The sequence below is a fragment of the Antechinus flavipes genome, chromosome 5, assembly GCF_016432865.1.
Source record: "Antechinus flavipes isolate AdamAnt ecotype Samford, QLD, Australia chromosome 5, AdamAnt_v2, whole genome shotgun sequence".
Lineage (NCBI taxonomy): Eukaryota > Metazoa > Chordata > Mammalia > Dasyuromorphia > Dasyuridae > Antechinus > Antechinus flavipes.
Window position 1 is genome coordinate 122680369 of NC_067402.1, and position 26624 is coordinate 122706992.

Consider the following 26624-nt stretch of genomic DNA (forward strand, 5'->3'; position numbering starts at 1 on the left):
GCAATCAGGAGAATGCTAGTAAATGTTTAACAACCACTTCTCTGAAAATCAGCAAACACTGAAGTTTGATCTAAATTCTTAACATTTTCTCCATCACTTTCTTCAGTCTAGGTAAGCTATAAAACAATAAATTAAGCTCTGATTTATAGGAGTTGATGATTTTCCAAATGCAAGTGTTCACTTTGAAATTTTAACAATCATCTCTTAACTCTAACAGAGTTAGCTCTAACATATCACTGGAAAAAAATCCTTACTTTGTTTCTAATATACTTCTCTAGGAAAATTTGTATAAATCTACTTATACAAGGAACTTGTAAATATTAGTATCTATGGAAGAAAATTTAGAAGTTTACTTTATATATATATATTTTACTGCAAAGCTACCTCTGAAACTGAACAAGTAAAACATTATATCTCAATATTAAACCACTCTGTTATCAAGGTTTCCAATTTCATCGAGTCTCAGTCTTGAAAAGGAAATTAGAGGTTACTTCTTTTAACTTCTTGTCCAAAGTAGGAATCCTTACAACATCTAACAGATTGGCTTCCAGCATCTGTTTGAACATTTCTAGTACCATTGTTTTCTAAAACAACTCACTCCACAGCTGACTTCCTAGTATGAAGTCCTTATTCATATCAAACCTAAATCTGTAATTCTTTAAGATCCATTCTTGTTGAATCTAGTTCAGTTCTTATAGAGAAATACAAAATAAAATTTACTTCAAATACTTAATAATTAATAATAAGTCCCTGATCACACCTTAGATAAATTAGCATTTCTAGTTCCTACAACTGATACTCATGGGAAATGGTTTCCAGATTCTTCCCATCTTCATAGGAGAATAATAAGCTATGTCTTTGAAGTTGAAAAGGACCACAGAATCCATCTAGTCCAATAGCTTCTTTTATTTGTTGAGAAAACTGAAAAGTGGGGTTTAAGCAATTTATTCAAGGCCACACAATTGCTCATTATCAGAATTGGAATCTAGACTCAGATTCTCTAACACCATCACTCTAGCACACTGCTTTCTTAGACCAAACGGTGATTTAGTCATGATTTTTTTAAATTTAATGTTCCAGGAGCTGAACATAACACCCTAGGCATAGTCTAATTAAAGAGTAAAACAAAATTATTGTTTTGCTTCTACCCTCTTATTAATATAACAGAGGATTGAATTTATTTAATGATTTTCTTTACTGTTATGCTTTATTAGCTTTTCTTTACCATTACTACTTATCGAGTTTATGATTATTTATTTAATATCCCTTCTTTTCATGGAAGCACAAAAATAAATCTGCCTCATATTGGATTTTTAAATTTTGCACATATCCTTATGTCATTTTATCTTGTTTATCTTGTGTCATTATTTTAGCCTAGGAAGATCATTTAAAATACCAATTATCTTATTCACTGAATAAACTGATTCTCCAAATTTTGTGTCATTTCAGAAAGGCTTTATTAAAAAGCTAATATACTATAATCTACGTTGTTGATACCATGACAAAATTATTTTCCAAATAGTTATATAAGCCCCGTTCAATTGCTCATGTGTGAATTATCTGACATAAATATTTGAATTCTTGTTTTGACTTACCCTACCATCTAATAAATTTCTCAAACATCCCATTTACCTACCAACAGCCAACAAGTCATCAAGTCAAGGCAACAAGGATGGATTTAGTACTTAATATGTGCCATACAATTAAAGACAAAAAGACAGTCCCTCACATTCAAACAAGTTAAGTGCATATAAAATAGATATAGCTTCAGTGAAAAGCCTTTTAAGGGGGAATAGGGAGAAAGGGGAGATATTAAGGAAATATTTAGAGCAAAGGACCAAGAAATGCTTCCTTTCAGCCAATATCTGCTCACTGAATACTGAATACAAACAGTTTAACTTAAGAAAAGTACAATTAAGAAGGTAAACCTATTGAACAAAAACCATTTTTTAAAAACAGAATCATTTTATTTTTCTCCCTAGTTATTAATAAAAAAGTTGACTATAGTTAGGTTTCGCTATGTGCGACTTTATGGTTCTTGCTATATTAATCATAATAATCAAGCATTTTAGAAGAGATGAACTATTCATTTAACTTGTTTAACATGTTGACATAAGCCTTTTTGCTGTTTGATCTTTTTTTTGGCAAAATACAGAAAATATATCTTACTATTAGATTGATGAATTTTTTGATTGTAGCAGCTCTCAACAGTTAACTACTAATTGAAAGAGATTGCAGTCTGCATCCATGGAAGTAGTACACAGTCCACAAAATCACAGATCCTTTAAATAATGAAGGATGCACTAATATATAATATTTTGATGTTCATTGACTTGTGGCATTTGGCTATTCTGTAGGAGATGATGATATATTCTCTTTACAGATTGTTTGGGAAAACCTTCATTAGAATTTCAGGGAATTATTTTATGTTTCTTTTTGGTAGCAAGTATTTCAGCATAATTATAACTGGAAGGTGAGAAACGAAAAGAACATTGAAATGGCAAAAAATTAAAAAAATAAAGTTTCCAATGAAATTGACTTTGAATAGCATGCTACTTTTCTAATGTTCTTCATATCCTTACCTTGATATATCAGATTCTTCTGATATTAAATACAAAATAAGGAATTCAGATTTATTTTAATTCATTTTAGTTGAACCACAAAAGTAAAAGCAAACTACTTATTGTTGATCTGGATTTTAGTTCTATCAATTTTTATTGTGTCTAGATTTTGACTGTGATTTTTTAAATGATTACCATATTTTAAAAAACATCAATTATTTTTGAGAAAAGCAGCTCTTTAGTGCATTCAGATAAATGGAAAAGTTCCCCTGTGTCATAATTTTCTTTGAATACCAAGTGTTGGTTATGTTTAGGGAATTGGAAATGGAATATAGACCTTTATCTCAAGTTTACAAATTGCAACCAAAAGTTGTGACCAATAAATGCATATTTATAACTTTTCAGCCATATATGTATATCATATAAAATTACTGTTGATGTCAATGCTAATTATTGCATGTTCTTATCAATGTATAAATATTATATGTTGATTATAATGAACTATGTTGTTTGGTCATTATGAAAAGTTGTGTTATTTAGTTAATCACCTGCATAATTTTATAAATTCCATTTCATTCCAAAAGCCATTGTTTGATATAACAAAAGTCCTGAACTCTATGGAAGAAATTTTTTAAAATTCTAGAATTTTTATACATAGCTCCTAAAAGTAACACATAAATCAGAACTGAGATACAAAATTTATATCATATTGATTTAATTGAAAGCATCATTTCTAATGTCCAAACTCTAATAGACGACTAAATTTAACATAAGCAAAGGTGAGCTAATGTTACATTTTAAGCAAGGCAAAAAGAAATCACTTGCTAAATGGGTTTACAGAATTGCCATTGGACAATGGTATTGATTGTTCTGAGTCGTTAATTCAACAATAACAATATTACAGATTTCTCTGAATGAGATTGTACTGGATTTTCAGGCTGTTGAGGAAATACCTGTATTTCATCCTAACCATGAGATGAATTTTTTAGGGAATTTTAAAAAATCATACATTTTTATTTAGAAGAAAATGTAAATGTCATCTTGTCCAACCCTATCATATAATGAAAAAATGTGGGAGTTTAAGTGACTTGCTTAAAGTCACACAGGTAATAACTGGCAAAGTAGGGATTTGAACGCAGGTTCCTCAGTTTCTAATCCATGATTAGACAAAAGCTGGGATTCTTTTGCTTTTTTTTGCATCCCCATTGCTTAATACAGTACCTGATATGTAGGTGCTTAATAAATATTTGTTTGCCTGAGTAACTTATTCTTTCTATTACAACATTTTATGAGGTATCATTTAAATGTTTTTCTTGTTTGTTTTCTATTTTTCTTCTACTATTTTTAAAAAGTAACTTTTTTGTTTTTTAAAGAGATTTAACTTTTGTTCTAGATCTGAATTAGTAGCCAAAAAGTTGAGAATCCACCCTGCACTTATGAACCCAGTTCATCTAGTAAAGATATTAGCTTCCCAGTCCTATCCTTTAAATGTAATATTCAGCTCTGAAAGAAAGACAATTGCTATTCTATTTTGATTTGTCATGAAGCTTCTGAGACAAAGCTGTCATTGAGTATCATAATGATTGCCAATTGACAAGTGGGAGAGAGAGAGAGAGAGAGAGAGAGAGAGAGAGAGAGAGAGAGAGAGAGAGAGAGAGAGAGAGAGAGAGAAAGAGACAGAGAGAGAGAGAGAGGAAGAGAAGGAGGCAGGGAGAGAGAGGGAGGGAGGGAGGGAGGGAGAGAGGGAAAAAGGAGAGAAGAGAGAGAGAAGAGGGAGGAAATCTTCTAAATATGAAATTGGCTTGTTGTTTCAAGAGAAAAAAATTAAATTGTAGTGTGTTTCTAAGCCTAAAGTTAGCCATGATTAGGAGAAGACAACTCTTCAAATCCTTGGAGGTTATATACAGTTTCCTCCAGGGAGGAGTACCAGCTGCACCAGAGTTAAAGCAACTGTCCCCAATCTCCCACCCCTCATAGCCTAACCCACTGATTCCCAGAGCAAGAGTGACAATGAAAACAAACTCATACTCCTTAACTTCCACAACAGAAAGAATGTCAGAGCCAACCTACTGCTTTTCCATCCTTTTCCTTCAATCCACTACTCTCTCCTCTTCTTCCATTCCTCCCTCCAATAAAGAGATAATTAGATGGGTAATCACTTTAAATAGATTCTGAGGAAACAGTTTTGAAAGGGAGGTTTATTAAAATTGAAGAGAAATAAATATGTTTTCATAATGAAGCAATTAGCAGGATAGCTAAATGATTCTGAAAGATATGATGATAGAGTAAATAACAAATGCTAGTTTGCATGCTATGATCCACAATTTCCTCAATGATAATAGATACAGCAAGTGACCATTTCTGACAAATGACAGCCATCTGGAAATTGCACAAATGATTTCTTTCAGCATGACTGAAAGGCAAAAGCCTTGCAGCTAGTCACCTTTTAATCTGTGGATATGCTAGCAAGTGGCAAATGACCATTCTCCTGGGAACTGATTCCCAAGTGAAAAATACCACGGTGCTTATTCTTTAATTAACAGCCTTTTCACATTGCTAGCACATTAAAGCCATCAGAAAGAACACCCATGCTTATATAATCAATGTCACAGAGTCTCTGCCTAAACAAATAATAAATGTTCTGGCTTTACACTAAGTGAAAACCTGTTCGTGAAGACTTTCACCTTCAGAAAGATAAGCTCATAAAAATCTAAAAAGAAAAAATTGGAATGTGGTCTCATGAGGATAAAAAGGCTAGTGTTAATAATTAACAGGAGAGTGAAGTGGAGTCAAATTAGCCATAATAGAGCCCAGAGTGACTGGCAAAGTCACCTCTCATTATCAAAAAACTCATTAAGAAATGAAGAGGAGGAAATCCCACTGGGTTATTCTCACACTGAGGCTATATCAGAGATTATTTTTTCAGATTTCTTTCAAATGCAGAACTGTTAGGTCACCATATTGCATATTAGGTTAATCTTCAAGCTCTGAAATATGGAGGGCTGACACCTGCATGTTATTCTACCTCAAGTGCTTAAAGGAGTTCTACATCTGAAATTCAAGAGTTGTTATTTATAAATTTGTCTACATACTTGGCCTAAAAGCAATGGACCTTCTAAGCTGGATGCCAAAATAGCTTGCTAAATGACCACTTTCCTAAAGGACAGACTCTAATTTTTTTTTTTAATTGAGTTCAAACCTGCTCATCAAAATGTATTTTAGATCAGTCTGATTACTAAAAACAAACAAAAAAAAGAAGCAAGAAACAATCACCTGCTTTTCTTTCTCATTAAGTTCTACAAACTTGTCTTTAATCCATTACGATATGAAGGTTCTTATATTTTAATTAACATCTTTATTATAATTTTATAAGTTTGGGGAAAATAGTCTGCTCCACTAACACTTGCAGATCTTTGTCACAGTAGCCTTACAGAAATAGCTGTGAGTCCTCTCCACATTTATCCATGTCAGTTATGATATATATGGTGACCAGCATGGCTTATTAACTTATATAATAGGGCTGTAGATTATCATGAGTTCCACAATATTGTGGAAGGAGAGTTCTGGCTTGTATAACTCAAAAGGTCATAGAAACAAAAACAAGTATTTACCTTTTAAATGTATCTATGTTATTTTTGTGTAAATTTATTTCCATTTACTTAGGTTAATAATCATCAAATTGATCTTTGTTCCTCAAACAACAGTTCCTGGCCTCTGGAATAGATAATATAAAAACTCATGAAGCAAGAAGTAAATCAAGCAAAATAATTGAGAGTTGATAACGATGATAGTGATGATAATGATAATTCAAATTCTTGTGATATTTAAAATTTACAAAGTTCTCTCTTCATAATAATTCTCTAAAATAGGAAATGAATTTTTTATTATTGTCTTTTCATAACATCAGAGAAGTGAAATAGACCTATTCATAGTTACACAGTTAATAAATATAATGTGTAATAGTGGCAGGTGTCAAAAAGAGCTCTCCTGACACAAATTCCAGGGCTCTTTAACTGATTCAATTTAAGTTTTAAGAATTCTTTAATCCTGCCACAATAGAGAATAACCAGTACAAGGTCCATTTGATGTCCTATAGATGGTAAAGTCTTGAAGGCCCTTTTATTTGCAGATGATGTTATGCTTATTGCTTCAAGACTTCAAAACTATAGAGTTCTACTCAAAGAAATCCATAAGGACAAGAAAGATAACAGCCTAACAGTTCATACAGGGGAAAAGATGAATGAAAACTGCTTATTGCCAGACTTTTATAGGAATTAAAATATCAGTTTATACATCCAAGATGAGCAGTACCAGTGGGGACATTAATATGATTAGAACTGGAGGATACTTAAGTCCACCCTGCTCATTTTTCAAATGGAAAAAATGAAAGCCCAGAGAAGTTAATTGATTTGTTTAAAATCACACAGCAGTAAGTGACCAAGACTGCATTTAAACACAAGTTCGCTGATACCAAATCCCTGACTCTTTCCTCTATCAATAAGTGAAAGAAAGAGGCCTGGATTGAATTCAAGAAATTATATATGGTACTCTCCAACAAAAGAAAAACAGAGAGATAGAGAGAGGGAAGGAGAAAAAAACTGAGAGAGGAGAGAGGGAGGGAAGGAAGGAAGGAGGGAGGAAAGAAGAGAGAGAGAGACAATATATGAATATATTCTATGTGAAGTGTTGTATGACTATGAACCTTAGAAGAAAATTATTTTTAAAGCATCAGTCTTAATATGTGATACAGAGAGCAATGAAGAATGGAAATTTCATGTTAGACTGCAGAATTCTCAGTGACGACTTGTGTATACAAAGTAGCGTAAGAATTAATACTATGAAAATGTATTACTTAGAAAAGAGTCAGATGGGATGAAAATGAATGAATGATAACAAATGGACAACCTGAGTGTAAAAAGACAAAGAAAGACCTCTTATCATGATGGCTTTAGCCTCAGTGGATAATCTATAGGAAAATATAAGATTCATACAGGATGAGAAGGCATAAATGAGTTGCAATCTGCAGCAATGATGGAAATAACAGTGATAAGATCACAGATTCATATCCTGTATTTTTATAATATGAAAAAAAAATCACTTTTTCTGTTGAACAAATAAGACCTTTATAGTGTCTTTTAGTTTATCAAAAACTAATGTTGTCACCACTAATTCTGATTAGTCACTGTTAAGGGAGGAAATAAACAAAAAATAGGATTAGGGCTTCAAATATATACACATACACATAAACACACACACATACACACACACACACACATATATGTACACATATATACATACATACATATTTTAGCTCCTCAAAGTGGGCTCATGGACCACCAAGATTTAAGAACTACCAGACTATTATAGGGGGCAACAAGTTAGCACAGTGGCACAGTGCCAGGCCTAAAGTAGGGAAGACTCATCATCCTGAGTTCAAATATGGCCTCAGATAATGACTAGTTGTGTGACCCTGGGCAACTCACTTAATCCTGTTTGCCTCAGTTGGCTCATCTGTAAAGGAAGCTGGAGAAAGAAATGGCAAACACTCCAGTATCTTTACCAGAAAAAATCCAAATGAGGTCAGAAAGAGTTAGACATGACTAAAGTGACTCAACAACAACAAGGCTATTATAGTTATACTTCATTTTATATTCATAGGGAAATATAATTTCTACAAAATTAACCAAGGCCCTTAAATTCAACTTATTCTTAAAGGAATCTTTTTAAAAGTTCTTTAATAAATAGCAGAATTTATTATATAGAGATTTAAAATATAAATACAGAGAATTCAAGAATACAACAGGAAAAACCACTGATTTTGGAATCAGGGCAGACATGGGTGCAAATCACTCCCATTTCCCTTAATAAATGTATGACCAAAAGTAAGTTAATTCATTTTTCTAAGCTCAGGTTCCTCATTTATAAAATTGATGTTCATGGTGATTGGAAGAATCAAATCAGATAACATATTAATATAATTTGCAAATATTAAAGTGCTTTGTAAATACAAATCAATGTTTATTATATATTGTTTACATTTGTATTGTATAGAATATATTAGTCTACTATTACATTTCTGAAAAATCATCACTGCAGCTATAGGACAGGATATTATTGAGAGCATCTTGGAATAGACTATGTAATCAATTAGAGAGTAACTCATGAAATGAGTGATAGAATAGGAAAGAAGAATGGATGGAAAAGTGAAAGGGAGTAAGGGAGTGAAGGAGGAAGGAAGGAAGGAAGGAAGGAAGGAAGGAAGGAAGGAAGGAAGGAAGGAAGAAATTTTGACTAGTGATAAGCCTTAAATAATTGTCATTAAAAGCATATGGAGATGAAAAAGTTTATTATGATTCCTGAGGCTACATATTATTAAAAAAAAGGTTTTGACAATGTTCAATGATCTACTGTGGATGGGAAGCAAATTGACATATGGGCAACTATAACGGAAGAACATATATTTACGTAGAAAAATGATAACAGTTAATGGTGTGTATGTGAAAATTACAGTGGCATTTATTCAGTTTTGTCTCATTTTCTCTAATTTTTAAATTTCCTTTTTCCTTTTTATCTACATTTCCCAATCTTCTTTAATCTTTTATTGCTAAAAATACTGAATTCACCTTTACCAAATTTAAATGTGAATTTCCATAGATACTGCATTTTGTTTGTTTGTTTATTAAAAATCAGATCTGAGACAGGTATATGTAGTTGGTTTGGTGGTTAGAATGCTAGGTCTGAATTAGGAAGACTCATCTTCCTTCTTTCTGGCCTCAGATACTTAGTTGTATGACCCTGAAGAAGTCACTTAACCCCATTTGCCTTAGTTTCCTCATCTGTAAAATGAGGTGAAGAAATGTCAAATCACTTCAGAATCTTTGCCAAGAAATGGGTTCATGAAGTCAGACATAACTGAAAAACAATATTAAAGATTTAGCACTAGGGAAAAAAACCTAAAGTTAATCCAACCCAACCCCCTCATTTTACAGATGAATTAAATAACTTCTTAAAGATCCCACTAAAAAGTAAGTAATGAAGCTAGGATTTAAACATAGTTTATTTTTCTATTATCTTTAACTTTAAAAATGGCACTGATAGAATGTATGTAATATATTAGTGAGAGTGCAAGTTTAATAACCATTCTTGAAAAAATTGGCCTTTGCATGTTAAGTGATAGGAATTTTCTAAAGGAAGAAATACCATATTCATTTTTATAAGTAAAAGCAATAATATTATGCTTTCTAGAACTGAGAAATGAAGAAAATCCTGACCTTTTCTACTTTCATATAATGGCAACCTAGTAACTCTAGATAAGTTAATTAACTTCTCAGTGTCTATGTAACTCCCTAAGATTTTAAGTGTAGAAAAAAAATAATATACAGGAAATTCCTACTAGAAACTTCTTGTATCAAAGAATTTACAAGTTTAGTCCCAATGTAGCTCCTATTCCATAGGATTGTAGGACAAATTCATAAATCAAGAAGGGATGCCATTCAATAAGTGTTCAGTGGTCTGGTCATTGGGTTAAAGAATAAAACTTAATATTTAATAGCATTCATTTTAAATGATTTAATATAGGTATAATAGATGTTACCAATTTTGGTCAACAAAGTAGGATTTAACTACTTGTTAGACAAAATTCTCCAAGAAATTGTTTATTCTTTTTGATATTTTAGCTGCTTATCTATTTAAGCAACTGCATTTTTACCTGCCTATGTTATCTATTTATTTCCAGTTGTGGTCTTTCATTTTCTGCTTTATATCATTATATGATATGACTTTCTGATGTTATGAATTCCTTATATAGTCACTTTGTGAAAAGTGACTATACATATGAGTATCACTAATCTATAGTAAGACTTTTAAATATAAGATTTCGTATATATGTACATAATTATGTATATTACAGAGGTATCTATACGTGCATATGTTTAGAATCCATATATATATATATATATGTGCTATTCCTCTTCCAAACTCAAAAGGAAATTTTCATGTTCTATATTTTTTGCTTATATTTTTATCTGTTAAAAGCATAGATTCTGGCAAGAGCCAAAGTAGATGGTGTGATAGACCTAAATCTGAGTGCTACCTTTCACATATACTAGCCATATGACCATGTGTAAGGTCACTAGCACTTCAAGATCACAAATATTAGCTGTGCATCTTCATTGCTGAAGAAGTTCCCTACACCTATGAAGTCAGGTCTGGGCAAAAAGATTTCATGTTTCTTTTGCCGTACACACATTTAGTTTTTATAACTTATTAAGGCAATGTGCAAAGAGCATTAGTATTCATCTTGATAGGTGTTATGTAAATGTTAGATCAATGTCATTATTATTGAATTAGTTCCTAGGTTAAAATGCTCACTTACATAACAGATTATTGCACTTACAAATGAGCAATCTCCATCTGATCAATTGTAATACTAATTTCATTAGACATTCAGGGATGGGTGGGCTGACAGAAACTACTAAATCACCTTTAATTCTTTGAAAACACCAACATACTCCCCAATGAAATATTACTGAATTTTTGTTTTTTAACATCATGAAGGTAATACATATGTAACAAAAAAGAAAAAAATTATTCTTTAGCTTTTTGTTATTTAAATGGGGATTTTATTACATCTTTTTATTTGGATGTTGCTATTTTGTATGCTATGGGCAAACCCAGAAATGAGACTGTATAAAGATTTGCTCACCCATTTGGGGATAATATAATACACACACACGTGTGTGTATATATACACATATCCACACATACTCCTTTTTTCTGATTTACTATCTTAGCTGCAACTAAGCAGTTGTATTAAAATTCCATTTATCAAAATAAATAATTAAAAATATTGATTGTTAAATTCCTCTAAATGTAAATAAGTACCTCTAGATTAATTAATTGTATCATTACGCATCATTTGGTGTGCATACCTTCTAGAGTTGACAGAAAGAGGCAAAATTAGAGACAGACTAAAAGAGAGACAAAGAGAGTGTTTAAGTGATAAAATCCCATAATATTTTACCATCCCACTGGTACTTGGTAGAGAGCATTTCCCATTGGTACTTGGTAGTGAGCATTAAACTATGCCATCTCTTAAGGTAAATTCTATGGTTGACTGACAAGTAATAATTAAAACTTTTTCTCACTTGACTAATGAAGATATTAATATAATTTTAATTTTTTGAATAAGATTAATTTTGTAGTAACTCTTGTAAGAAAAACTTCATAAGGCTCCATTCCAGTGATATATTAGAAAAGATGTATTTAAATACAAAGAAGTCATGAAATCAACTATTATCTACTGTAGTTTCTAGGTTAAATCTAAACTAATAATAACAATAACTGACATTTTATAGAAGCTTTATCTCATTTAGTTTTATTATTATCTTTCCCAGGTTTGCAGATAAGGAAACTAAGGCTTAAAGTGGTATAGTAGTGCTGAATCTAGTAGGAAAAACCTGAATTCAAATCCAACACAATTACTAACTGCATGACTCTGAGCAAGTCATTTAACCTGTCTGCCTCAGTTTACTCATTTGGAAAAATGGAGATGATAATAAGCACTACTTCAGATGGTTGTTATAAAGATAAAATTATATTTGCAAAGGACTTTGCAAACTTTAGGGGCCTATATAAATGTTAGCCGTTATTAGACAGAGTAAATGTCTTGATGAAGAATTCATAATTAGTAAGTGTCAGAGTTTGGATTTAAACCCAGACATCTTCTGATTTCAGGTTCAGGTTCAGGATTCTTTCCATTATGCTGCCTTTCTATTTTAATAAATAATAGTGTGCAAAATACAAATTAGGAGTAATAAGTATAAGTTACAGAGAAATTAATTTAGGACATAGAAAACACACTCACACATGTATATACTTCAGAAATATTTCTAATAATTATAACTTCCCCAAAGTTGAACAGATTCTTTTACAATTCTTGAGACAATATAACTTTATGAAACCTATCATTCACAGTTACAAGTTCTAGGAATAGCTTTCTCTAGGATCTGCATACTTTCCCTATGCCAGTCAAAAGCATTGAAGAAACTGGGACTTCCTCAATCTCCCAGATCGTAGTAGGATGCATCTTAGTGTCATACAGGTTTGATACAAAATAGCAGGAATCCTACCAAAGCATTACAATCCTTTTGAGAAAAAGTCATAAGTCTATAAAAAAACTTTTGGAATAATCAGACATAGTTCTGGCAATAAAAATATTTTAGGTGGCGAGAGGTGGACAAGAGAAATAGAGATGTGGAAGTCATCTATGTGATAACTGAAGTCCTTGAAGTAGATAAGATCACCAAATATGAAAATGGATGGGGTTCTAAAACATATATATATAGAGAGAGAATAGGTATTCTTTGTGCATGTGTTTATTAGGCAGTAAAAGAACAGAGGCAATAAAAGAGTTAGAAAAGGAATTACAAAAGGTGGACCATGAGAACTTAGTGTCTGAAGCCAGGAAAGCGGGGAAAGGATATCAAGAAGGAGGAGGTGATCCACAGTATTCAGTACCACAAAGATAAAGAAAATATTTAATCAAATTTGGCAATAAAGAGATTATTAGGGTATTATTCTACCTCAAGTTTTTAATTGAGATTTGTGACCAATTATTGGTATTTTATAGGAATGAGGAGAGAATTCAAATGGCAAGAGATGATGAAGTGGAAGCAATGTATTATTTTTCTGAGTTTGACAGCAAAGGGGAGGATAAAATGAGAGAAGAAATGGAAAGAACAGTGAAGTATGGAAAGCATTTGTAGTGAGGGATAAACAGAGACATTAGAAAATAAATCAGTCAATAAGCAAGCTTTTTTGTTTTTATTTTTATTTTTTTGCCAAATACTTATGTGACAGGCACCATGCTAATTGCTGGAAATAGGAAAAAGTGAAATAGCACTTGATCTCAAGGATGTTACATTCTGAGGAGGAATACAACATGTATACCCATGTATATTTACTTTTTTTTAACAGAGCAGCTAGTTGACATACTGATAGAGCACTGGCCCTGGAATCAGGAGGACTTGAGTTCAAATGTGACCATAGACACAACACTTACTAGCTGTTTGACTCTGGCAAGTCACTTAACCCCGATCACCTCACCAAATAAATAAATAAATATAATCCAAGATGGCTTTGGAAAGCAGTACTTTCGTGCATTAGGGATGACTGACAGAACAGGGTCACAGAGTGGGAGAACTAGTCTAGAGATGGAAAGTTAAGCTTAGCAAAGACAAAGGACACCAAGTTTTCTGAGATGAGAGATGAGAAGCCTATAATGGGGAACAGCATTTGAAACTGCATTCATGCTACATTTGCTTGCATTAGGATATTTGGTGTACTGAGCTTTTATGGAGCTCCAGAAGACTACATCCCAGGTATAAACAAACCACACAATACCTATTAAAAGACCCTCATGAAAAGGGGAAATATTATATAATAATTTTCAGAAATGACCATGCAATTATATTTATAAAGCTTTATAGGTAGGGACAAATAGAGTCTGGTGTTTTTTTAGATGAAGTTTAGAAGATGTAATATTCAACAAAGGAAGCATCTTGTTACGATGTGAATTTTATTAATTCTTTATGATAGAAAATTCAGGAAATGAAATTCATCCATATTTTTCAAAAGCCTGAAGTTATTCACACTGATGAAGACTGTTTCTCTTTGGATATTACAGCCCTTTTGTGTAATGGAAAGTTTCATAAGCACTTGCAAGACATCTTTGTTCCCTTGGTCGTTCGCTACGTGGATCTCATGGAATCTTCCATCGCCCAATCTATTCACAGAGGTTTTGAGCAAGAATCGTGGCAGCCTGTCAAGTAGGTACCCACCTAGTATGAATGGTGCCTCTGCATTCTTATACCTGACCTTGTAAGGGTCACCTTGAGCTATTTCTTATGGCATTCCCTTCCCACATTGTTTGTTTCTTCGCAGGAACATCGCCAACAGTCTTCCCAATGTAGGTCTTCCAAAAGTTCCAAGTCTGCCTCTTAATCTTCCACAGATCCCTAGCTTTTCTACACCATCCTGGATGGCTTCTTTATATGAGTCCACGTGTGTATCCTCACTTTTCTCTCAGTGGCGTGTTAGCTAGTGCATGACCTTGCCATGTTGTGTACAGAAGCATTGGGTGTGCATGGCATTTGTAATTGTTGGCAGAAAGACACCACACAGTGAGTGTGAGTGTGTGTATGTGTGTGTGTGTGTGTGTGTTGTTGCAGCTGTTGAGCTAAGCATAGAACATCAGTGATTAGCGATTTAGAGCACAAAGTCACAGCAGTGTGATATAGTTAATATTCCACTTTACATCAATGGAACAAAGGTCATTTAAGACCCTGGTGGATGACTGTGAACTAAATGGTATAAATACAATCCTTCATATTTAGCTAATGAGCAAGATAAGCTGTTTCTCTCAGGGTCCTTAGGCTCACCTTACTCTTAAATAACTAAATGACTTCTCTAGTGCATGCAGAAATTTGTGCTGAAAACATTTTCAATGATAACAGACATTTTTTCTATTTTTGTTGAAATTCCATATTTAAAAGCATACTATCAGGAAAGAGCTTGAGCTTGCCATTATTCCAATCTTGCAATCATTCTTTTGTCTTTCCAACATGCACCAATCCTCTATTGGTCTTATTTTTAAATTGTCTTTATGAGAAAAAACCTCCGTAACTTTTCTTTATAATCTTCCATGTGTTCTGCCATATAACCAAGATAATATAGACCTTCCTCTATCCAGTACTAAGTTTAAGTATCTTATAGTTTGATAGAATTTGGGATATTGCAAATCATTTTCATGTTACATTATTTCTCTATATTCCCATAACAGATCAACAAATTCAACATTCTACATAGGACAAGGATGGTTATCCTCATTTTAAAGATGGGAAAATTGAAATACAAGATGATCAAATGATTTGCCCAAGATCCTATAGTGAAGTGATACTGGAAATCTGTCCAGTCTCCTGCTTTTCTAAAAGTCTGGGCATCTTTCCACTATCCCCCACTCTGTGCAAAATAGCAGTGAAGCTTATTGAGATAAGCCTTTTAGATGAAGACATATTTACAACACTTCCATGAGCTAGTGTCGAAACAACTGTGAAAAAGATAATTTGAAAAAATATTTTGACAGTATTCTTGCAAGTTAAACATCATCCTTGTGCCCACAGGAATTATTAAGGTTTTATGTTACATGTGAACTTTTTTCTTACAGAAAAAGCTTTGGGCTCTTTTAGTGTTCATAGTTCCCTTGTGTGTCAGTGTCTGTGTATTTGCAAGGAATTACCTAGAAAGTGTATTGAATAACATTTCTCTAGACTTCTGGCATTTACTAATGGGAGGAGTAATCCTTCTTTACCTCTTTCCTTTTTTCGCCTTTTTTTCCCCCTTGGTATGAGAGGCTAGCAATTTAGATCTTACCATTCCTTTGAGCATTAATCTGAGAAGTTAAGTCATTGTCAGTCATTTCTCAAAACTTGAAATATGATGTGTGACCTTCTAAGTCCCTTGTCATCTGTCCTTTGGAGGTCATTTTCTTAATAGTCTAAGTTTCAAGATATCAGTGTTTGGGGCATATTATAGCTTTTTTAATTGCTAGAATTCTACTTCCCTGAACAGATAAAGAACATGCTTCAAAGAATTGGCCACTGTTATCTTTGTCTGTCAAGGTTATCATCATTAGATAGTTTGGCAAAGTTCCCAGAGCTACTCAAAATGTTATTTTCTTCTAAAATTTGTTTTTAAAAGGAAATTTTGATATAGAGGACTTGCTAGAAATTGAATGTTTTTCACTTTTATTCATATGTGGTACTAAAGAGTGCAGATCTTGATGGGGTAGAAGGGAGACATAATGTCACACTAACTATGACTAGGGTAAGTTCAGATGAGGCAGCTTAGTCAAATGGAAACAGTTAAAGGTGGAGGACTAATTCTCTAAATTGTGTGAATATTTTAAAGGATAAGTTTTATTTCTATTAACGTGTGAAGATAAAAAACATGCATTAAAAGGAGCTTTTTTTGCCCTCCTCTTTGTTTATAAAGTCCTTTGTATTTCACACTTTTTGTACTAAAACTGGCTGCTAGAGGGTAGCCTTTCCTATTGGCATTTTTCAGATACCCACCAAGGGATCCATTGTTCATTGTGATGCTTTTTAAATGCTCATAGTACCATCATGACATCATAGCTTAGACCTTTTTTGGGAGGGGGGGAGGGGAATACACTCTAGCTGAATTGTTGGCTTATGGAAGAACACATTTTAATTTTGAAATTTATTCTCTTTAAAATTAGCAAAACACCTATTTATTCAACTGCTTCCATAAAGAATCATATTCTATGGGTGGGATATTAATAGATCACTAAAGAAGAAAAAAAGATGTAAAAAAGTATAGACCCATATTTTAATTGTTTGCACTTATCAAAAGGTCAGTTTTCATGAGATTGAGGATATGTTATATTATTGATTTTTGTTGGGCAAGCACAAATGCATTGTAATGAACATCAAGGAAAGAAATATCCATACGAACAGACTAGATCCTGTGGATTTTAGAATGAAAGTAAAAAGAAGAAAAAAGAACTTACAAGGAAAAAAACTCATACCAAAATAAAAGGAGATGGATTTTCCTACCAATTATATATAGTACATTTGAAATATTACAATCATCAGTTAAGTTCTTTACTGAAAATGTTGAGGGTGCTTTTCTTTGATATTGTCCTGCTTTCATTTTATATTTAGTACAGAAAAAAAAGTAAATATGCACTTATATTAGCTCTTTGTTTTTTCAAAGGAATATCATTGCAGTGTTGTCAGTTGTTTTGTTGGTCCTTTTGTTTAATGGTACATTTGGGGCATTGAATATTAAGGTTTGGGAGATATTAAGAGAGGAAGGTGCTATGTTCAGTATTCAGTGTTTTGCTATGATTGGTCCCCTGAGAAGTTAACTCAAAGGATACCTTGGCTAGACATACAGCAAACTATGAATTATTGGCAAAAGTGAGTAAGAAAAGCACACTGAATAGATGATAGATCTGAGACTCTTTGTTGGGGAAAAAAACAGCTTTTAATGAGCCATAATGGGAGGTTTTCTTCTTCCTTTCTAGTTAGCTAATTAAGATATTTTCTAAATAAGATTTGTATGTTTTTATAATTTGCAGATTTTTAAATATATTTTCAGCCATACTTTTCATAGCAAACTAGAGGTTTTCCCATTGTAAATTGTTTTCTAAGGATCATATATTAATAGTAATTATTGAAATCATATTGGTACATGAATCATTTAGTGGATATTTTATGCTTTTGCTCTGATTTTATGGTTCAGTATTTTCAAGAGAATTTGGTTTTTATCTTCAAAAATACCCTTCTACAGAATAGCTACATGTAAAAATCATTTAAGTTCACTAAAAAAAATAATATCAAGATACTCCTATTCAAATATTATATGTAGTAATGTACAAATAACCTCCACACATGGTGTGAAAACACGGTCCCCTAGAGTGATTTATAATCGTAGTTAACACAAAGCAAATCATAGTTCCATATTTAGTTGTGGGGTTTAGAAGCACACTTTTTTTTCTAGTTCCAGAGCAATCTGAGTGTCATTTGGGTGTCAGACCATACTTTTTTTTTCCTAGCCACATGATTCTCTAGTCTGAAAAAACAAGGAGAGGATTAGATCTATTGGCACAGGAGAATTCCAAAGTAGGTAGAAAATAATCCATATTTCCAATTCTGGATTAGTTTTTGGTTCTTTAATTGTTTATACATGTTTCAGTACCCCAGAATTGAGAATTCAACATCACCATTAGTCACATGCTTGCCGTTAAATAGGTGCACAAACAGACCTATGTAGGTACCAAGAGCAGAGCTATAGTTTATATCTATAGTTTTGAATTATCTGGAACAAAATATATTTATCAAACAATCAAAGTAATGAAATCTGATAAAAAATGTTGAAACTCATTCCTTCATGTGAGTGTTAATTTCTTTATGAGTAAAGCTCTCTTGTCCATTTCATTTTCCTCCTTTATTTGTGTCTTTAATGTTTTAGTTCATAGTCTTCTCTTGTTCACCTACTTACTGTGAGAGGAAGGGCTAAGAAAGCTTTGGGAAAGGGAAGAACAGCTCAGATTTGACAAAACCACTGCTACCTATGACAATATTATGACATACTTTATTTTCCCTTTTTCTAGCAATGGATCAACCACATCAGAAGATCTCTTTTGGAAACTGGATGCACTGCAAATGTTTGTCTTTGATCTGCACTGGCCAGAACAAGAATTCGCTCACCACTTAGAACAAAGACTTAAACTCATGGCCAGCGATATGATTGAGGCCTGTGTCAGAAGGTAGACGTATCTTTTTTACTGTCTTCAGCATCTGAAGTTCCATCTCTTATGATAGACACCTGTTTCACAGCTATAAAAAAGGAAGCATGAGCACACAGACACATCCTTGAGAGGGAATAAATAGGCACTAACCTTCGGGGTTCCTCAGCTCTGGGGACGTGTGGCGTTGATAAAGCGTACAGCATTGACCTGATGCTTTTTTCAGATTTGGAACAACTCCTCTCATCAGCAGCAACTGCACCATATTACTCATTTCTGTTGCTCTTCTCTCTATCTCTCTGGGAATTCAGTGCTTTGCTTTCCCACTGTACTCCCTCCCGAGACATATGGAAAAGAGCTGTTAGCTAGCTCCCTTATTTCTTATATGCTAACTCCATGTGTACCTTCAGCATATTAGACTGTATCATTGTTAGAGAGCATTGCAAGCTAGTCCTTCCCGCTGAATATGCTTCCAACATTACTACTGTCCATCTGCTTGCATTGTTGGTAACTCATCTGCAGAACACACTATCCAATCACTACAAGTATAGTTTTGGATTTTTCCAAATATTGCTAAAAACTGCCTCTGTAATCTGTTGGCTATCTCGAAATGAACATTACATTCTAGTTATGCAAAGACACTTATTATCAGGACCATGCTTAAGACACATATGAAACAACTACGATTTTGCTAAACACGAATGCTTTAGAGTTTTTCAGCTTTCCCTTTCATGGTTGACTTGTGGCAGTTTTTTTTTTCCCATTTGAATGTATTAGTGTAGAGAAGCATTGTATTTTGCCATTTGGTATCTTACATTTGCAAATTATTCAAAAAATTTTAAATTTGGAGCTATAAGGTTTGCTATTAAAAGAGCTTTGCTTAATATAACAAGTAATATTCTTTATAGCCTTGTGAGTTTGGGTCTGCCAAACCAATAGTCTTGAATTTATGGGAAAATATCCCATTCTGATATTTTCTATGAAATAGCCAAATAGAACATCATACCATCTGCCGAAGTATATTCATTCTTTTAGTTTCTTATTTGAAGGTTTTCAGTTATTTCAGTTAGCATATTTAATGTTGTTTTCACATTTACAAATCATCTGAGAAGTATTACAGGTTGTCTTAAATGTTTTAATAAATAGAACAAGAATTGCATTTGAACTCAAGCTGCAAAAGGCCAGCAAAACAACTGATCTACGCATTCCAGCATCAGTCTGCACAATGTTTAACGTCTTAGTCGATGCCAAAAAGCAAAGTACCAAACTTTGTGCCCTGGATGGAGGACAAGAGGTGAGGGAACTCATGCATGTAGAAATGTAGAATGTTGGGTGAACTGGCAGTACAATCATGCTATTTACAGAAAGTGTTCACTTTATTGGATTAAAAACAAGTTTTCCAACACCACATATTTAATCTTTTCTTTCACTGGATAATTACATGTCCCTTTTTACTTTGTTCACGTCATTTTCTTCTCTATTATCTGAAAGTATAAGTCAAACTTTTTTTAAAGTAGCTCTTGAATTCCAGGTAGGCCCCTTTACAATTTGTGTTTTCCCTTTCTACAAACTCTACTTTTTACAAACAAATTAGTGTTATTAAAGGACTGTTTTGTTTATACAAATTAAGTTTATGCAAATTTTGCATTGAATAAAAACAAAGGAGCTACACATACACACACACACACACACACACACACACACACACACAAAACAAAACTAAACAAAACCCTCCAATCTTATAGAATATCTTTTTTGTCTCAAAAGGGTCCATTATTAAGGCACAACTAAAAACTTCCTGTAAAGAAGTGGAAACTGGTTAGAAAAGGAGGTTCAATTTTCTTTTCTTTACAGGAAAAATGTCATGGACAAATGTCATTTGATGTGTAGATTGAGTGTAGTTTTGTATATGAAAATAAAACACCTAAAACTGCAAAATACCCTTATTGTCTTCTCTCCTGTGATTGGTTTTTATTGAATATGTTGAGTGGGTGAATGTGAACATTTTTCTGAACTCATCTGTTGAATTTGATATTGTTTTGCTTGATTTTTTTTTTTATTTTAATTATTCTTTCACCATTTCCTTATTTTTTCCTTTTATGTCCTCCTTGGTCTTTTTATTTTCCATGACATGTTCCAGCTTGGTAGTCAGTGGGTAAGTCCCTTTTATTTCAGAAACATGCTTTTTTCTTTTCATATTTTAGCAATGTTTCATTGTGAGATTACGCATAAAAATAGACATGTGTTAAATAAGTCAATTGAATCTATTTTCAGGATTTTATGTGTTTATAAGGTAGCTGCTAAAATCTGTATGTCAACAGCCTCCTCCCCCCCTAAATTGAAACCTTTGTAAATCCTTCTATATTGGATAATATCATAGGTTTTCCTTAGAAGCTTTAGAACCTATAATTTATCATTTGCTTCTATTCATAAATATATTTTTTAAAAGGTAAAGCCACTTAAGACAAAATGCAAAGGCCTATGTTATGTTGCAATCTTCATCTACTACTTTTTTATGGAATTAGCTTTAGATGCATAGATTTATAAAGATTTATATTTATAGATTTATATTTATATTTATAGAATATAGTATAGAACTTACTTAGGGTCCCTAAAATACAAAGGTTATTTCTGAGTTTCATTGTAGTATTAACCTCCACCATTGATGCTACTTGGTAATTACTATTTTCTCTTAGCTTTATGATTTTCTGAGATAAGGAAAAAAGAAGTAAAGTGTATTTGGGGAAAGGGGGTAGTAATAAGTAGAATCTCCAACAAAGAATCACAAGCTGTCACTTATTTACATTCAGCCTATTTATTTGTGACTTTTTGGTGGTATTTGAAAGATAGAGCCTTATGCCAAATTTGTTTCTGTAACAAATCACAAGATTCCAGGGTATTTTATAGGTAAAATAATATAACATGCATCATAATTAGAATTTGCCCTCTGGCTATCTGTATATTGTACTTCTGTTTAACTTTCCATGGTCTTAACTAAATGCTAAATAAGACCATTATTGGTCATTTAAATTATTTTCAAATGAACAAATACAAACATTTTCATTGCTTATATACTTAATCAAGACAGGAATTTTTAGATTTCTTTTTTCTCTTTTTGTGGGTTGGGGTAGGATAGAGTAGAGGAAAGTTATTCTTTAGACCAGGCAGTGGAACATTTGTATTTAAAAAGCAAATTTGTTACTACAACCTCATTATAAAAACAATGAGAAATGTGTGGAAATGTGTGTTATGACTAAAATCTGACATTCAAACATTTATAGTAGAGAACAATTAACAAATTTTAAGTTATACTTCTTTTTAAACTTTTTCTTCCTAACACTAATTTCTTCTATATTGTTCCGTTTATAATCCAGAATGATTTTGTTTATGATTTTCATTCATCAGGGACCCAGACCCTGCAGACCTTTGTATATGCTAAATACTTTGCACATAGTATATACTTAATAACTATTTGCTTAATTGAATTAAATAAGTTTTAACGAGGCCAAAAAAATTTCAAGCAATATCTGAGAATGCAATTAGAAACAAGAATATAATTTATAAAGTTCCTAATGTTCAAATTTTTCTTCAAATTAAATTTAGTCAGAATAATATTTACTTGTATATTATTTTTGAAGACCGAAATACAAACATTGCAAAATATTAAGTTGTGCTTAATGATCTTTGATCTATAATACTATATCATTGTCTCTACTTGCTTTAGTAAGCAAGAATCAGCCAGAATATCAGTATCTCTTGTCTACTTATCTAAGTTTTTCAATACACATATGCCTCTTATTGCCCAATAATCATATATTAAATCCCTTTATTCATCTTATTTATAAAACCATCACCTCTTTCCATAATTATGACTTCCATCTATTCAGTACTTTTTCACATCTAATGTTATTTGTTGCTGCTGTTCTAAAATCTTCTGTAAAAATGTGGGAAAAGTGCCAGACTTGGAGTCAGGAAACCCATCTACCTCAGCCAATAATTATCTTGATATAGGATGATCTTGGTATAGGAATTTTGTCTTTCTGTGCCTCTGTTTCCTAATCTGTAAAATGAAGGGAGGTAGGAGAGACTAGATAAATACAAACCTTTCTTTATTCTCCTATAACCATGACAACTTCTGACTTCTACTAACTAAAATCCTCAAAAATATGAAAGAATTGTTCCACTTAAAAATAAATTCTGTACTTTCTTAAATACATAGTTTTAAATAGCAGCCATGGTATAGAATATAAGAAAATTATTTTCCCTAAAACTGACATATAATTCCTACATGAAGATATATTTTAAAGTCTCATAACCATGATACAAAAAACTACAAATGAATTACAGCATGAAGGGGAAGTTCACTTTTGTTTACCCCTGAATTCAAAGCCACAGCTCCCTCCCCAATTTCCTTTCTTCATCTGCATGCCCAAGAACTGCTTTGGGCAGGAATTAGGATCGCCATTAACTTATTAAGCTTGTTACTCACAGAAGTCCAACTTATGGACCCCAGGCTTTAGAAAGTGACCTAAAAATTAAAATATATATATATGTATTTAGATACAAGGTATAGTTGTCAATATAGTTGTCAAGGTATAGATGTCAATGTAGTTATTCCAGCTTTTTCTGAATTTACTTCAGGGAAAATTTTATTAGTAGACAAGTATGAAACTCCTCGAACCAAGTTGTAGTTAAAAGCTAAGAGACAGTGTATTATTCCCCAAACCATAAGGACAGAGCCCTTGGTTGCTGTCGAGAAAACTTCCTCAGAAGTCTGCCAAGAATTGTTATGCTGTGATTGCATTCCAGTTTTCTCATCCCTATTAGTGCAAGTCCTTCTGTGCTTGTAAATTATTATTCTGTTTTCTTAAGTGACATGTGATGATGCAAGCATCCTCTGTAACCACTCAGAAGAGTGCTTAATAGACTGATTAGTGGCTGAATGCTCTTACCATGTGACAGTTGTGTGAAATGAGTCAGCAATCCCAGTCTCGGCCCTCCGGGACAGATGTTGAGATCACAAAACCGGCACCGTATTTAGAAACCTCGTTAGCCATCACAGCAGAAAAGCAGAGCGTTCAATGGGCTATAGGCATTCATCTGTCCTCAAAGCCACTTCATCTGACGATCCCATTGGGCAAGGATTGAAAGCACATTAATGGGGCAACGTGGGGGCCCATCTTTCCTTGTGCGCTGTTTGTTCTCAGAAGTAACTATCCAGCACCTTTAAAATTTATCCCAGAAGTTGTGGCAAAACTCTTTTAAGATTACTAAGTTAAACAGGGATCTTCTTGTATATTTTTATGAAACAGGGAGGTGAATTGATGCTGAATACATTTAATGTGAAATAAGGCAAGGCTTTTATCCAAGTGGCTACTCCTTAAATTCCCTGTTTTCACAGCTAATGAGACTTAGAAAAGCAGCAAAAGTCCCAAAGGGTGTTACCTTTCCCCTTGAATGTACAATATGAGTTGTTTATCCCTAGAGCAGGAATCAAAAATCTGTTTATCTGTTTTGTATAAAGAGAAAAAAGCCTCAAATAGGGGCTGGGTACTCATAACTATGAAAGATCTAGGATATGATGATGTCAGTACAAAATCTGAGATTTCATAAGATTTTTGGTATGGACAAAACAGACCACCTGCATTCCTAATTTTTAATATATAACATATGTCCAAATGAAAATTATTCCTCTTTGGCTAGAAGCCTCTGCTAGGGACTCAAATGAAATTATTTTTAATATCATCCTCTCATAGACAAAATTTTCCCTAGTATTGACTCATGCAGTGATATATTAGAAAGACTGACTACAGATCTGGATTCAACTACCACCTTTGAGACTCTCTTATTGTGTGACCTTGGAAAAAAATAGATGAACTTAAATGAACTCTGAAGTTCCTTTAACTGTAAATCTATGATCATATATTGTTAGCTCTGAATTATTTATTTAGGGGATTTTGTGCAATATTAAATATTAAACCCTAGATCACATTCTGAACACTATACATAGTGTTTCTGGGCCATTTCCACCTATTACCCAACCAAGGTGTATATAGATGATTACATTATTATCAAATTATGTTACTACTATCACAAACCAAACTTATTTTTGAAAGTCAATTTGAGTGAGGTTTCACAGTGGAGTAGACAGAGCAGGACCTAGTATCAAAAATACTTCAAGATCCACTTCTGGTGCATACTAGCTATATGACCCTGGACAAACTATAATTTTTAGTATCCCAAGAAACTATACAAATTAGAGATCAGCTGCTGATCTGTATTATAAGAGTTCAGGAATTCTGTATATCAAGAGAATCATAGGTCTGGGCCCCAAAAAAAATTTTGGAGAAATTGTAATCATGTAATAATATATCTTATTAATATAAGAATATATGATAGAATATAAATTTCATTATTGTAGGGATTACTTCATCCTTTGACAGGATTTGCCACATAGGAGATGTTTAATAAATGCTTATTGATTGATTAAAGTGGTCTAAAATCCAATACAAATAAATTTTCAGTTATCCAATGCTTTGGGTCTATCAGTTATTTAATATAACTTCAGTTACCTAGAAATCTCTTTTTAAACTTTAGTTAAAACTAAATCTAGTTATTTAGTTGTGATTTTAAAAAATCCATGGATCCATGATGGATTTTATCATTTTGAATCCAGGGATTAATGATATTTTCATTGGCTCATCTATTTGCTTTCAGGAAACATAGGGTGTGTTTGACTCAAAAGCTTAACTCAGAAAGATATTCTAGGAACTCTTGAACAACAGTCTCTGAGTGATATTTGAACACCTTTTGGGGCCATTAAGTAACCCAATAAAATTATGCAACTTGAAAGTTAAGGCAAATGAGGATAAGTTAATAAGCTTTCTATTGGAACAAATCCCAATAGCTGAGAAGGTTTGGGGGTTTGGTTAGGACCCAATTCATTGGATTATTTCCAGTTGAGTATCTTTCTTTAAAGCTCTTCTTGGGTCACCACAAAAATGAAAATCTATAAACTCATAAGAAATGAAATAAGCCTTAAATCCATATTCTGAATCCCTTCCCTAATCCACACTGAAGAGTAGCTACAGTCTGAGACTGGATTAGTTCCTTCTTGCTTGAAGAGACGCCAAATCTGAGGGAAGGAGGGTTTATGAAAAGAGAGTGGCAAAACATGAGATGGGCAGCAGAGTCTATTTACATAAACTCATCCACCACCCAGTCAGCTTTATAACTTTCAGCTTAGGAAGAGAAGGGATGGGCTTAGGGGGGAGAAGAAGAATGATTTTTTCCTAGCAATTTGGTGAGGGGTAAGGAATGGCTTCCTCAGCAAACCAGCCTTCTCTCTGAATAGTTCAGTTGCTGGGGGCTTAGGAAACATATTCCTGTGAAGGCTTGCCTGGCTCAGAAAGTTGTGGGTAATTTAGGCTGGATCAAGACTAACTGCCAGCTGGCTTTTTCAAGACTCTACTTTTCTTTCTGTTCCCCCCACCCCACCCCTGCCCTTTTTATATACTTTGAGCTATTGTAAAAAGCAGGAAGTGTGGCTGTACCTCAGTAACAGCAAACTGCTTTCGATGTTTCAGAGCCTTTTGCTGTTTTGGAGAGTTCTGGTGTGGTGGATAAGGCCACAGATTCAATAATCATTTAATTCAGCAAACTCTTAATGTTTCATTGAATAAGATATTTACCTTCATAAGAAGAGAGATGTAGAGAGATGTTTCTAAAGA

At 33.1% G+C, this 26624-nt stretch overlaps 1 protein-coding gene across 5 annotated transcripts in view; it reads left to right on the top strand.

Moving 5' to 3' along the window:
* Nucleotides 1-26624, top strand: part of CADPS2 (calcium dependent secretion activator 2) — a 678782-nt gene that overhangs the window by 577849 nt on the left and 74309 nt on the right. For 2 of the 5 annotated variants that reach the window (XM_052001543.1, XM_052001545.1), the window contains 3 exons: nucleotides 14248-14389; nucleotides 18760-18915; nucleotides 20041-20188. In XM_052001543.1, the coding sequence (XP_051857503.1) occupies nucleotides 14248-14389; nucleotides 18760-18915; nucleotides 20041-20188 (446 nt within the window). Of the gene's footprint in view, nucleotides 1-14247; nucleotides 14390-14504; nucleotides 14625-18759; nucleotides 18916-20040; nucleotides 20189-21034; nucleotides 21050-26624 lie in introns of all 5 variants that reach the window. The other 3 variants (XM_052001541.1, XM_052001542.1, XM_052001544.1) reach the window with 3 other exon arrangements.